The sequence below is a fragment of the Oreochromis aureus genome, linkage group 10 (genome assembly GCF_013358895.1).
Source record: "Oreochromis aureus strain Israel breed Guangdong linkage group 10, ZZ_aureus, whole genome shotgun sequence".
Lineage (NCBI taxonomy): Eukaryota > Metazoa > Chordata > Actinopteri > Cichliformes > Cichlidae > Oreochromis > Oreochromis aureus.
Genome location: NC_052951.1, coordinates 7932053 through 7947430, shown reverse-complemented (window position 1 = coordinate 7947430; position 15378 = coordinate 7932053). Strand labels below are relative to the sequence as shown.

Below are 15378 nucleotides of genomic sequence, written 5' to 3'. Positions count from 1 at the left end.
TGAGACCACACAGCTAGCGATGGCATTTATGACAAAGAAGTGACACCCACCCTGATTGTGTTGTAATGATTGGCAATATAAACAAATGTCTGTGTTGCACTCAGCAGCAGGCCCCTGATGGAACCTACAGGGTGGCCTGTCCATAGAGGTCCCAGGCCCCAGGAGCTGAGGCTCTGAGTGGGCCTGCTGCACCCGTTTTTGCCACACAATATGGGCCCCGGCACAGCAAGGCCAGTCCTCCATCCCACCAGAGTCCAGAATGAGGGGCACAGGGAGCAAGGTGGGGTGCAGCTCGGGAGGAGAGCAGCAGAAGCCCGGGCCCTGACCATAGTGGATGTGGATGCTGCGGTCATCCTGCAGATCCATATTCTGATGGAAGCGAACAGAGGGTCCTTCAAGCACACATCCTCCCACTCTCCCGAGAGGAGAGGGAGGGTGTCCGTGTCCCTGGTGGCAGCAGTGGGGCTGGAGCTGTAAGGGGATTGGGGACATAAGCACAGGAGGTCCTGCGGTGCTGCCGGCGTCGTGGTCTGGACACTCAGACCCTGGGCTAGGCCGATCGGTGGAGTTTGCTTTGGGGCAGTAGCAGGGGTTGTGCTTAGGAGGGGACACGGTTGAGTCTTTGTCAGGGACAGGAGCAGCAGGTGCAGCTGTGGCAGCAGCAGCCCCCTGCTCCTCGTCTGAACCTCTGCTGGCGCCCTGGCTGTGCTCCCCCTCCTCATAGTGGTGGTGTCTGTGACGGTGGTAGTGAATGTGGCTGAATACAGTCTGTGGCTGTTCTTCAGGGCAGCCCGCTTTGTTCACCACAGAATCCAGGGACCTGGGCCGGGCCTGGGCACCAGCCTCCAGGCTGTTCCTGCGGGGCGCATGTCCAGGACCTGGTCCACAATAAACAAACGGGTCATAGTCACTGCTCAGAGAGCTACGGAAGGTGGACCAGCTGCCATAAACTCCCTGCAGGGACACATCAGTACAGTTGAGAACTGAGTCACTGGATGAGCCGTGGCACGGCCCTGAGCTGGAGTCGCTCGCTGGTCCGTCAGCTAAGTATCCGCTGCGCTCCGTGCGGTAGCTGCCACCCGAGCAGCTTCCCTCGTCCTGCCGGCTGTGGGCAGGTGCTCCACGGGTCTGTGGCGTGAGCGAGACCGTGTGATGCAGTCTTGAGTTGGATGCGCTGCGCTGGCCTGGGCAGGATGAGCGGTAATTATAGCAGGACCGGCGGGGGGTGAAGTGGTGGGTGGAGGTCCTACAGTTACCGCCAATCCTGTGGGGCCTCCCGGGAACTTCCGCGGGAAGGTGGTACCCGCAGGCTGAGCCCAACGGCCTGCTGGTGAGGAAACGTACAGTCTGAGTCTCCATGGGAGAGGAGCCACTATAGTGGCCCAGATTGTGATAAGGTCCAGAGGGTCCACGAGGATAGTGGGGCCTCATAGAGAAGGGGATAGCATGCTGGGGGAAGAGATGGTTGTGGGGACTGCTGTAAGGCTGAGGATGTAAGAAGCTCTGGCTTTGCTCTGCGTTCTGCTGGAGTCTGTTCCTCTGGGACTGCCGCTCTGGCCCTGTGAACCAAAGCAGCAGGTAAAATAAAGCAATTACTGTCAAATATAGCGCTTATTAAGAACAATGTTAAATTTATGATATGCAAAAAATATTTTTTTTAAAATCAGGCTTTAGATTTAAGATTCTGAGTTTAATTCCACCATCAGGCCAGGGTCTTTCTGTGTAGTTTGCATGTTCTCCCTGTGTTTGTGTAGGTTCTCTCCGGGTACGCTGGCTTCCTCCCACAGTCCAAAGACATACAGTTAGTGGGGTTAGGTTAAGTGGTAACTCTAAATTGCCTAAATGAAACCATCAGTTTCTGCAGCAGCTTCACCAAAAAACAACAAGAAATGTGCTCGTCCTCACCCATGATGTTGTGCATGCAGAGCGGGCAGGTGCGGTGCTGCAGCAACCACGGGTCAACACAGTCTTTATGGAACTCGTGAGCACAGGAGATGATCCTCAGAAGCTGGGATGAAAAGGAGGTGGTTCTTAGAATATCCAACTGAAAAACGACGCTTAGATCTACAGCTGCAATGTGCACCCTTACCCTCTCCTCTTACCTGCCCGTCCTGGAACTCTTCCAGGCAGATGGCACAGACGGGGCTCGAGTTGGAGCTGCTGGCCGAACCCCAGGCTGCACGGTGGCGCTGCGAGCCTGAGCAGCCCTGAGAGCTGTAGATTTTGATCTCCAGTCGACTAATAGCCCGCATGGTCTGCTGATGGACGGAGTCCTGCACGCACAAGAGGAGGAGTGTTAGGCAAACCTTTGAATCCATTTTAGTGGGCTTTCCTCCCAACGCTGCTGCTGTCACTCACCAAAGTTCTGTTGGACTTGCACTTGTAGCGGAAAGCAAAGATCAGGACGATGGTGAGAATAGCCAGGACAATGGTGAGCAGGATACCGACATCATAATGTGGCTGAAAAGGGAAAAGAAGATTGCACTATACACTTGCTAGATTCATGTTAAATAGACATAAATAGATAAAAAGTTGCCTCTTAACTAAGACGATTGAAATTTTTAGATTCACACAGCTTTGCAGAAAACATACGGCTTGTTCCAGCATGCTTACCCATTTTGGCTCCATCTTGATCTCAATGACAACTTTGGCTTCCTCGTTCTTGTTGACCAAATCCATCAGCTCCTTAGCATTATTATCCTCCACCAGCACAACTGGACGGGGAAGGGAGTCTACTTCTTGCAGCTGTGTGTGTGTTACAAAAATATGATAGTAAACAAAGCAGGAGGAGACAGAAACATCACACTGAATGTGAAACGTCAGCATGCTTTTTCTTTATTGGCAACTATAGCTTTAGCAGGGTCTGAACACTCACCTCAGCAGCAGCACTGGCATCGTTTCTGATATCAAAGATCACCGCTTGAGCTCCTTTATCCAGTGCCATGCGAGCCTGAAGGGGACAGAACAGGGAGACAGCAGTGTGTCAGCGTGAGTTCTTCAGAGGCCAGATATACAGCGGACTGTCAGTGTCTTAAACCATCACTGGGTGGCAGTCATGTCATGAGACTCAGGCCTCATAGACCAAGTGAGATCTAGCTGACTCCAGAAGCCAGATACAGACTACAAGTGTGTTAATGGTGAACATGAAGGCATTATTTTGTCTGACTGCCAGCTACAGTGTAGCTATAGTGCAATCTGTCTGTGCCATCATGGCCAAATGTGCACCTGAAAACACCTAGTGTATTAGAAAGTACCACAAAGCAGGTTTGGAGTACTTTGGCAGGTGTTTATATGACTGTCTACAGATTGATTACCTAAAAAACAAACAAACAAACAAACAAAAAACAAAAAACAGCTTCCTATGGCCTAGAACAATTGTTGTTGAATCTGTGGCTCGCTGTTAACTTAGTAAGTTAGTATTGCTAGTAACATAACTTTTAAAACTATAGTCCTCACCCTTAACTGATGGCAGATAGCTGCCCCTCCCTGAGCCTGGTTCTGCTGAAGGTCTCTTCCTGTTAAAAGGGAATTTTGTCTTCCCACTGTCACCAAGTGCTTGCTCATACAGGGTCATCTGACTGTTGGGGGTTTCTCTTTATTATTGTAGAATCAGCCAAGAAAATTGCAGTTGGTGTTTTAAACCATACATGTGCTCACGTGAGTACTATACTACCAGGGCTACTGACCAGCTTCTAAGTCACCAGAGCTGGGTTTGCCTTATATCGCCCTATGCGTGTCAGGCCTGCTCTCTGAGCCTGCATTTCTATACTCCCTCCAAATTTTCCTTCTGTAATCTAATTGCTCCACTACAAAAGCCCAGAACTGCTTTCAGCACCATCGCCAAATAGCAGCTGTCTCATCACATGTTCTTAAGTGTTTGGCATCTGCCAAAGCTTAATAAGGACAAGGCATAAGTTTAAACACCTAATGACCCGGGTCAGCCCTAACACTAAACAGTGATTCCCAGCTTACTGCCCCCGGCCCAGAGCAGGAAGGAGCACGCACACTGACACACAAAACATTAACAAAAGACATTAAAGTGAAAAACATCACTTACTTGATTTATTAATTAAGTTAATGAAGAGCTTCTTAAATAGAATAACAGCCCTGATCTCTTCTCAACACTTCAAAAGAGAGCGTCAGCACATGACATTTAGTACGTATAAACAAAATGTAAGACGCTTATCACACCTCCACCTATTTCCTCATAGCAGCGGGTGCACCAAAGGTTTGCAGGTAGGAGTGTGCACAATAGGAGTGTACAGAAAAAAAGCATTAATATAGAATTACATTTGAGAAATAGGTCAAGTGGCTCGTAGCTCTGGTGCAACAATTTTTGAACAGTAATTGTAGTACATGCATCAGCTTTAAATGTAGTGTGGTCACACAGAAGGAGGGGAAAAAAAGAAAGAAAGAAAAAAAAAAGGTGGATTCTTGACATGTGGGAATTTGCTTTACCTGGGCTTCAAACGTTCCCGACACCGCTATGAGCGTTTATATCCTCTAATCGTGGTGATAAATGCAGGGACGACTACTCTTGTGGTCCAACACACACACACACACGCACAGACAGTTCAGACTAACTGTGGCCAGTTAGGGAATATATCATAATATGCTCTACAAATGACTGCTGCTGTGGCCTTATATCTCAGTATTAGTAGTGGTATTACCACAGTGTGGTCACAAAACCACAAGCTGCTGCTGAGCTACAGATCCAGATCTCGTTACATGATTAATAGGAGATATATTTAAACTTTATTGGCGCAGTGAAATGAAAACACTCGTCTGCTTCTAATGAGACAGTTGAGAGGACTAGCGATGCGAGTGTTTCAACATCTCCACGTTCGTTATGATCGGAACTGAAACAGACATGGCTGCAGTTAGGTAAACACCCATCCTCAAGAAGTGCAACTTGGCACATGTAATTACACACCATTTGGCATGTAAGCCGTAACAATTGCAGCAACGACTCCAGTTTGCAGAGTTAAACAGCGGGGACGTCACTGGGGAAAAAACTAACAAACAACAGACCGCACAATAGTCTGCTTCCACTTCTAACGATGACGGATTGTTGGCGGAGGGTGTGAGTGAAGCTTTTGGTGCGTCTCATTGAGAGTAATTACTTCAGATGAGATGCCGCTGAGGAGTGGCAGCAGGTAATGTGGGCCTTCCTGTCACAAACACAAACACACCCGAGGGTGAGTAGCCAGAGAGAGGCACTGTGAGGTCATGCAGGTAAGCTTTCAACCGTAGCGACCTAGAACTAAAGAGGCAAATGTAATCTGGTTACTGAGCTCGTTCTGCAGGCTCTTTATTCACAGCACGTATCTCCACAGCATGAAAAGCACAGGTTTATAACTTGAACGCTTATGTGATGTTTCTATATGTATAACACGTGGTCCTGATGAATACAAAGCTGTGGTGCTGCTGCATTGAAGTGGAATGATGACTATAATCATAATCTCAAAATTACATAAATATAACCTCAGATAAACTACAGAAAAAGGACAATAATGTGATGTCGTTATTTATTTCAGAAAATCCAAAAGCCAAAATCCAGAAGCTTTGTGTGAAGTTTTCAAATTTTTTCTCTGCCCATCAACTTGGGAAGGGTCATTTGGACCTTTACCAAAAATTTAAAGCCTATCATTCTACAGTGAGGAAGATTACTCACAAGTGGGAAACATTTGAAACAGTTGCTGTCTTCCCAGAGTGGATGCCCCAGCAAATTCACCCAAATGTCAAACAATGCAATGCTCAGAGAAACAGTAAAACATGCAAGAGCTACACTAAAACTCCACAGACCCTATGGCATTGGACAAGAAAAGAATTAAGGTGCTGCAAAGTCCAAGTCTAAGTCCAGACATCAACTAGTTTGAAATATGGTTGCAAGACCTTAAAAAACTGTGTATGAATGAGTGCCTGTAAACCATAATGAAGTGAAGCAGCGCTGTAAAGGAGAGTGGATCAAAATTCCTCCAAGAGGATGTGAGAGACTGATAAAATCATACAGAAAATCATTTCAAATGACTTCAAGCTATTGCTGATACAGGAGCTAATAGCATAAGCTTTACGCTAGTTTTCTACACAATGCTTCTGCATTTTTGCTGGGGTTTTTGTTAAAACAGTGGAATCCACTGGGGTTAGATCTCAATAATTTTAGAAACTGGTGAGGACCAGATGATTTTTTTTATTATGCCTGTAGTATTGATTTCTGGTCTGTAGTGTCAGTGATTTAACAGTCTAATTTAAAGAGTAAAGCTTCAGATTACACTGTGCCACTTCCAGCACAAGCATGCTAAATGCACAGCATAATTGTTTTTGTGCTCACAGTATGTACAGAAAAAAAGATTTACCTTCCAAATATTGGTATCCAGTACTGTATACCACAATCCCTTTAATAAGGGATTAAACAATATATGTGGCAGCTCCCCACAAACCTGAACTGGAGAAGCTGATAAGAAAAAGAAAGCGTATGTAATCAGGCACCAATACCTTGGTCTACCATTTATACCTGTCGATATTGGCCTTGCTGACATCAGCAAATAAGGTGATTTACAGATGTCAGATTTATCGGTTTCATCACATCAGTTTTGTCCTAAAAAATAATTTTTTAACACTTCTATTAATATTAGGCCAGACTTTCCCAACAATGTATCCTACTCCTAATAAATTGTAGTTTGGTTTTCCGACACTAGCTGAAAACACAATATACATAGCTGCAAATAAATAAGTATCTAAATGACGCTTTAATGCTGCAATCATACAACATGAGGTGGGCTTCAAGCTGCAGAAGAGAGGAGCTGACAGGAAAAAATGACTCACACAAACAAACCAATCCAAAATCTGCGCACGTCCCGCTTTACTACGAGCGGCACGTATCTAACCGCCGTATTAACTGCAGCTCATTGTGCGTAAACATCAGCCGGAGCCAGTCATCTTCCCTCTCCAGCAGTGGGTGGCCTGCTGTTTTTGTTTACATCCCAGACAAAGTGCACTGTCTGCAAGCCAGGCCTGGCATCGCAGCGTGTTTTCAACGGAGCAGAAACAAACTATGCTCTTCTGATGTCCTCAGCTCTGCGCGGAGGATTTTTCCATTGCCTGACGCGATCTCTTTGCTTGTAAACGTCTCAGTGTTTGTGCTGGGTGTAATGCGAGGGCCATCCAGCAGCCAAACTCCATTCATCTGCAGCCATGTGTCAGCGTAATGGAGAGAAAATGAAGAGGGGAATGTTGAGACACACAGATTCAGCCTCGTCTGTAAAGGAACATCTGCTGTATTAGTTGAATGTCTTTGATTAAATTCAGAGTTTTGAACTCTATAACATTTGACTTTTGGATTCAGAGTTTTTTAAAAAGTTATTCAGACTTTATAAACCTGCTGATGTTGAACTTTATTCACAGTTTAAACCCAACTTTATGACTTGTCCATAGGTCTAACATCCCAGCATGGCTTTCCACAGCGTCCAGCACATGAGTAAATTACACCCCGCAATAAGGAGTGAAAGTGAAAGGGCTAAAAGAAGAAAGAAAAAAACCCCGAGATAAACCAGGAAGGAGGCGAGCTGTGGTGCTGCTGCATTAAAGTGTCTAATGACAGAGTACAGCGCTCCAGGCCTACAGGTCTGAGGCCGACTCTCTGCTCTGTCATTTCTCCTGAGCGGCCCGGCATGCTGGAACCATTACTGAGGCACCAGGACACGCTGCACGGCTAAATGAGGAGCAGACGGAGGCGGGGGCTGGTGATGATAGAGGGGGCAAAGCGGCATGGAAAACAGGTGCAGTCTGCGGTGGGATTATTATAGGTGCAGTGTTTAAATCGACATCTGATTTGGGATAGTCTTCAAAACCTTCAATAGGCCTAAAGAGTTTTGTTACTTTCTGTCACATGGATGGTGTGACAGTACATGTTCCTACCAAGCATGGCATAATGTGCAAAATAATGAGGCCATTTTTTTGTGTCTTCCTGGCTCTGTGTGATGTCATTGAGAGCTGACTCATTGCAGGTACAGAACTCCTTGTTCACGATTGTTTATGAGGAGCAGCCAATCAGAAGGGAGGTTTGGAGAGAATTTGGTTCAGGCAGAGTGAACTGAATAAATAGTGATCATTCTGAACGATGAGTCCTGCAAAGCTAGAAGCCTTGAATAAAAATATGGAGCTGGAAAAGACCACAATAGTAAAGTGTAAAGTACCTGAGGAGAATTCTAAATTGTAAAAAATAGGCTGTATTTTTCCCTCCTGTGCTAATAACAAAGCTCTGCAGGCAGCCACGTGGCAGGCAGGCAGATGATTCTTTAACTTATTTAGCAGCTGAAATACTTTCTCCATGTTTGGACCCATTTAAATCTACATTGGCTACATTGGCTTGGCTCAGTCAATAAAAGAGAGGCCTGTGCTGAATAACAGCACTGTAGAAAAGCACGCTTTACCTGTGAACGAATTACGAGCACAAAATGAAATATTGGATAAACTTTCATTTCGGATATAAGCACTGAGTTCAATTTACATAGTGCATGTTAAACAGACGACACAGACTACGTGACTGTGGGCATGTGGACGATCTCAGTATCTGTGTTTTCATCATTTTAACTTGATAAAAATCCAACTGGGGTTGCTACTTCAATCAAACTGTGTGGCAAAAACATCTATGAATGAAGATTCTAGCAAAAAATAAGAAAAATGTGGGCGCTTGCGCCGCTTGTTTCAAGTCCATTTATCCAAACTCCCGGCGTCCACGCCGCATTCTTAAGCGACTGCATTGCTGTGACTTCTTTTGTGTAAACTACATCAAATTGAACCAGAACTACACAGCCTTTGCTATAAACACTGTTTAGCTATAACTCTGGAGCTGTGTATTTAAGTCTAATTGTGTGTGAATAACATGTCTGTGTGTGTGTGAGTGAGCTGATTGCTGGGTGCTTGCTACTGACTGAACCAGCAGTGGAGTCAGTCAGAGGAGGGAAGGGTGTGGCTCTGCTGGGTATCCATTACTCACACGGGCACTTTGATGTGGGGTGGGGGGGCTACTGTATGGAGAGGGGGGGATGCATGTCAGGGCAGGTGAGTAGATTCTGTGTTCTCAAGAAAAGTATTAAGCCTGAGGGGGTGGGCCTGAATCACACACACTCCTCCTCCTACCTCTCATTCATCGTGCCACACACACACACACACACACACACACACACACACACACACACACACACACACACACATTAAATCCAGAACCAGGGCTTGGCTACCTTTCTCATGCGGAGGAGAGAGGCTGGAAAAAGTTATGAACCTGATCCGCCTGTTTTGAGGTGGGAGAGGTCATTTTGAGAGCTCTCAGCATTGAGGGTCGGGCTGGGCCTCCCTCCCTTGTTAGCAGTCGTCCAAGCTGAAACTGCTCCACACATTTGAAATGCAAAGCACAAGGTGACAGAGGAGGACAAGTGTCATCTGATACGCTATCGCTTGTTAAACACATCGTGGAGACATCAAAGGAAATGAGCAGCCCACAGCCCGTGGCGAGGGCGGGGGCAAGCGAGAGTAATGCAGCGATGATGGAGCCGCGAGGCCTGACTCCACCATGTGCCCTCACTGATCGCTCCTTAAAGTCAACAAGTCTAGTTGGGGGTTAACAGTGTGCTAGAGTATCAAGAAGTAGAAAAGCCAGCCAGTGTAAGCTGTGCTGCTCCAGAAGAATAGTTCCAGGCTGATACTCACATATCTGTACTCTAAATATAGAAGCAGAGCCAGGAGAGAGCGAGCATGGAAGATGACAGGAGGGAGAAAGCAACAAGCATTTGTAATAAACACAGTCACATCAGTTATTCAGTTCAAGTGTTAAATGAAAAATATTTACCAGGACAGAAACTTTGTTGTATAAGTTGCTAACTACCTCCTGGTTCAACCATCAGATTTGAAGAAGAGAAACAAGCATTTCTGATCTTCTAATTTGATCTGACTGAAGCAAGCGTAATCCCAGCACCTGACTAACCACTGGCAGGATCCCCAGCTTTTCAGGGTAAAACAGACACTCTTCTCCACAGTCTATACAGTTTATAATGTATATACATATACACATTTGAAATATGCAGTAAAAAAAGAAAGACGTAATAAAAAACAAATCACACGTAACCTGCATGGATGTCTACACTACCACTAGGGGGCAGCAAAGATGAAATTTTGCTAGATTACACGATAAGGGTGATTGCAAGGCTGCAGCTTATTCTATTAGACATTTTCTGTTCTTATTGGATTTATTATGATGTAGCATCACAGCAAAAAAAAAACCCCAACTTTTTCTTATTGATTTGATGGGTAGCAATTAGAGACTTTTCCCCATTTGTGCTCCCATATTTCTTTTAAGGATCACTTATTTTTCAAAATCTTGGTTTCACTGTGTAACAGCTGCCAAACTGCACATGCGGTAAATCTGCAAGCATGTAAAATATGCATACAAAACTGCATTCATAAATGTGGCCTCTGATTCATTTTAAAACATTTTAAAACATCAGTCTGATCTTTGGTAATAGGCTGTGCTACTATATTTGATAGATCACTATAATTAACTAAGGCAGCGCAAGCATATGAAAAATTAATTACAGCTGTAACTATCATGATATACAGCAGCACTTGACTGTAATAAGTATAATTAAGTAAACCAGATCGGTTAGCTGACGGAGGTGGAGAGATGTAAAGAGGAAGAGCGGACTCTTCTGATCTAGACCGGGGAACGCACAAACATACCAAACCCCACCTCTGATGCTTTCCTCTCGCTCTTCTCCAAACATCTAGGGGGCCTTTTGTAAACCTCAGCTGCGAAACCTGCCACATGAGAAGCCCTGTGATGCCACAGAAGAGCCACTATCTCCTTATTGTTTGCATTGCACTTAATCAGAGATTCATCTTGCTGTAATCCCCCTTTCAGTGGAAAAAAGACACTCTTTTTGCAGGCGCAATACCGGTATGTTTATAAATTCCTTCCTATAGTACTGATGAGTGCAGAGGAGGTTGAAAAAAAGTCCTAGGTCTTTTTTTTTAAACTTTGGTGACTAGCTCTTACTGACGGCGGCAACACAGAGACTCGGGGGAAGCCAATTAGAGGGCCTTTCCCGGCCTTTTAAGAGGCAGATAATGTTCTTGTTTTCATAAAGCATCCTGTTATTTAATCAGGCCTGTAAGTGAGAGCCTGACACCCCTCCTACAGTGCAGAGCAGCCTCCCTCCCATCATTCCTGCCCTGAGCTCTCCATCTCATTCATCAGCTCTTGTAAGCCTCCAGGAATTCATTCTTGGAACAGGCTGTGCAGTAAGCCGTGTCATTCTGCAGAGCAAACACACGTACACACACACACACAAGCAGCACAGTGACAACTGAACACACACACTGCTTGTAAATGACGTTAACATAGATACAAATACAAGCTGAAAAAAAGCACCTTTTTTTATTTTACTATGACAATACATGAATACTATATGACATTCTGTAGTGGTCAACTACCACAAATCAATGCAAATCACATTTTAGTTATGATCCTCAGTGTGTGTGTTTGTTCACAAAAATGAGCTGTGTCTCCATTTCATTCTGATCAGCTACTCTGTTCACCTAGCCTCTGGAGGAAGAGTGGTAAAAAAAAAAAAAGGGAAAAAAAAAGACCTACTGAAAAGCAGATGTCGCTTTTTATTGTGTTACATGCGAATCCTCCTTTGCTCTCCACATGGACTACTTGCCTACATGCAACCAAAGGGACACCAGAAAGCTTGTCCCCTGCCTACAGATTCTATGTGTTGATATCCAGACGTGTGACTGCAGTACAAAGACAAACATGGAAATCGTTTCGTTTTCAGGGATGACTTAAACCCAAACGAACAAAGTCAATTCCTCTAACATGTCATCAGCAATATGTGCTAAAAACTATTAAAAAAAACATCAAAAACACTCAATGTCAATATTATATTGTTGTGGTTATCATTCCTGTAATACATAACATATGATAAATGCATATATTCAGCCGACCCTCATTTCTTTATGTTTTGCTTCTAAGCAGCCCAACCTTTTACAGTGCTCCTTTTTGTTTGTTTGTTTGTTAAGCCACTTAAAACTGACCTATGAATCATTCAAATATAAAAAGGCTCCTAACTCAAGGGATGAACCAGTGTTATATATACACATAAGAACACTTTGAACACTGGTGCTCCACAGGGGTGTGTACTGAGCCCTCTCCTGTACTCACTCTACACCTATGACTGCACAGCCACTAACAACTCCAACATCATTGTGAAGTTTGCGGATGACACTACAGTGGTGGGTCTTATCACCAACGGTGATGAGACGGCCTACAGGGAGGAGGTCAGCGCCCTGACCCACTGGTGTCAAGACAACCATCTCACCCTCAACGTCACAAAGACAAAGGAGTTGATAGTGGACTTCCGGAGGTGCAGGGAAGTACACACCCCCATCACCATCAACGGCGCTGCTGTGGAGAGAGTGAGCAGCTTCCGCTTCCTTGGTGTACATCTGGCTGAGGATCTTACGTGGTCAGGACACATAAACAAAACAGTGAAGAAGGCGCAGCAGCGCCTCTTCTTTCTCAGGAGACTGAAAAGATTTGGCATGAGCCCCCGCATCCTCAGGACCTTCTATCGCTGTGCCATTGAGAGCATCCTCACTGGATGCATCACCACCTGGTATGGCAACAGCACCGCTTACAACCGCAAAGCTCTCCAGAGAGTGGTGTGGTGCTCTGAACGGATAATTGAGGTGAGCTTCCTCCTCCAAGACATCTACAGGAAGCGGTGCCTGAGGAAAGCGGGAGGATCATCAAGGACTCCAGTCACCCCAGCCATAAACTGTTCAGACTACTTCCATCGGGAAGGAGGTTCTGCAGTATCCGGTCCCGTACCAGCAGACTGAGAGACAGCTTTTTCCACCAGGCCATCAGACTGCTGAACACGTCATAGACACCTCACCTTCACTACTTGAACTTCAACATTATGCACTCTACACTGTACATTAATGCCACTGTTTTGCACATGTCCAACTACCAACCTCTGTATATTTTATATATTCTGTTTACTCTATTTAATTTGTAAAATATGTATACATACACACACACACACACACACACATGTAGAAAAACATATTTAGTATACACATCCAGTAATGCATATACTCTTATATTGTACATATATTTATTACTTTCAGATTTAGCCATTCTTATATTTTGCTTGTTTTATGTTATTGTATTTTTGCACAACTCTGTTGCTTGTGAAGCTCGCACACAAGAATTTCACTCGCATGTACTGTACCAGTGTACCTGCACATGTGACGTGACAATAAAAGTGATTTGATTTGATTTGATTTAAGAGATGACTTAAGAGTGAACCATTTTTAAAAGGTATCTTTTGCCAATTTATTACCAGCAGTCTGTTGGAAAAACTCATTGTTTGTTCACACTTCTTTAGTTGAATTCAGGAAAAATGCCAAAGAACACAGTTTGACAGACATAAAATTGTATTTTTGCACCAACAAGGTGATTCCAAAGGAGCTATTAGCCAAAAACCTGGATCTCAGCTGGTGTGCAGTGAGTCCTCATTTTTTTTGCAGAAACTGGACAAGCAGAAGACAGAAGAAGAAGTGGCAGCCTATAAAACTATCTACAGCAAATGAGCAGTATCTGAAAGTCATATCCTGAAAAAACAGGAAAGAAATGCAGCAAAGACCCAACAGCAGACCTAGGAGATGCATCTGGACTGCCAGTTGATCCTTCTACTGTTCAATGAAGCCTCATTCGAAATGTTCTCATTGGCAGGGTGGCTGTCAATAAGCCATTTATAAGGAAGGGAAACATTGAGAAAAGACTGAGGAATGCCAAATGCCACAAGAACTGGACAGAAAATCAGTGGCAACAGGTCTGATGGAGTGATGAATCCAAGTTGGTTGAAATTATGAATATGTACAGATTAGGCCAGGAGAAAGGTACAACAGTGAGTTTCTACAGGTATTTGTAGGCGCCTCCCCCTACATCTGTCATAATTTGTGCTGCATTTCGGCCAGTGTTGTGAAATGCAGGTGAGATCTTGTCAAAATGAATGCAGAAATGCAGGTTTTGATCCATCAGGCAATACCATCTGTAAAGTGCCTGATTGGCAAAAGCTTCATTTTTCAGTATAATAAGCATCCCAAACACACTCCTAATACAGTTAAAGCAAGCCTGGCTAGAGAAATGGAATGGAACACAATGGAACACCATTAGTCAGGGATTGACCTCCCCAGACCCCTGGCCTCAACATTACTGAAACATTGTGGGATCATCTAAAAGCAGCCAACATCTAAAGAAGAGGTTTGAACGTACTTCAAGAAGCCTGGGGAACCATTTCCGAAGACTACTACAAGAAAGCTTGTCATTTCTTTAAATTATCCAAACACAGTTAAAGACTGTTTTTTTTTTCAGGGGGGGGGGGGGGGATCACCACAGGTCAGTTGGATTCTGAGGGCCACAAAGGTCATGTTGGTTATCATCCCCCTGCAGGACTGCACGCAGAGGGCCCAAGTTAACGTCACACAATCCAGAAAATTAAGGCTGCGAAGAAAAGGGACTTTTCCAGCAAACAAAAAAGAACTGGCACTTAAATACCCACCAAACAGGTTTTAGCTTCTCTTCAAAATAAGTCACGAGTGTGTGTGTGTGTGATAAAACTATATGTAAACATTTTTTTAAATTGGTCCTCCATGAAAAAACACTAAACGTTTACTGTATCAGTAACAGCATGAACTTTTCATGTTTACACACACCACAAACAAATGCAGTTTGGTAAGGTTAGACAGCTCACATATAAAATGCCTGCGTGGCTCAACTAGTACACTAGACAACTAGACACTCACTTTAAACCCGTGGGTTGAACAAAAAATTCCTAAATTTCTAGTCATCACTAGAGCAATGACACCTCGTTTGAGCCTAGCCAACCTGAATCAGAGTTGAACTGGTTCACACTGCAGCAGAGAAAGAACTTGCTCTATCTCTCTGCCTGAAATGTCAGACTCACAAGACCTGTTTGCCACTGTGGTCTAAACTCTGGGAGATGCTCAGTGCTCGCCTGCCTGGGGAAGCAGTTATTGGTAACACAAACCTGTCTACTTTTCACTTCACTTTCAGAAGCAGGCTGCCCTTGCCCAAGCCTGTAGTGGGCCAGAAAAAAAAATAAGGGGAAAGAAAAAAAAAGACAAGGATGAAGAGAGAAAAAGGTATGGAAGGCAGAAAGAAAGAGAGAGAGAGAGAGAGAGAGAGAGTGAGCAGGGTGAAGGGACACGGAGAAATTTCTTTTTTATGGGAATGTTTCACTTAATCTCATAAAGGCAGCGTAAAAACCTCCATCTGTTTGCTAAGCAGTT

The 15378-nt window shown here is 44.5% G+C and overlaps 1 protein-coding gene across 4 annotated transcripts in view; it reads right to left on the bottom strand.

Moving 5' to 3' along the window:
- The window catches only part of LOC116316767 (E3 ubiquitin-protein ligase RNF43), a 115030-nt gene that overhangs the window by 2797 nt on the left and 96855 nt on the right, over positions 1 to 15378 (bottom strand). For all 4 annotated transcript variants that reach the window (XM_031735394.2, XM_031735392.2, XM_031735393.2 and 1 more), the window contains 6 exons: positions 2876 to 2950; positions 2614 to 2745; positions 2359 to 2460; positions 2103 to 2273; positions 1906 to 2008; positions 51 to 1559 (listed from right to left, as the gene is read on the bottom strand). In XM_031735394.2, coding sequence (XP_031591254.1) covers positions 51 to 1559; positions 1906 to 2008; positions 2103 to 2273; positions 2359 to 2460; positions 2614 to 2745; positions 2876 to 2950 — 2092 coding nt within the window. The remainder of the gene's footprint in view (positions 1 to 50; positions 1560 to 1905; positions 2009 to 2102; positions 2274 to 2358; positions 2461 to 2613; positions 2746 to 2875; positions 2951 to 15378) is intronic.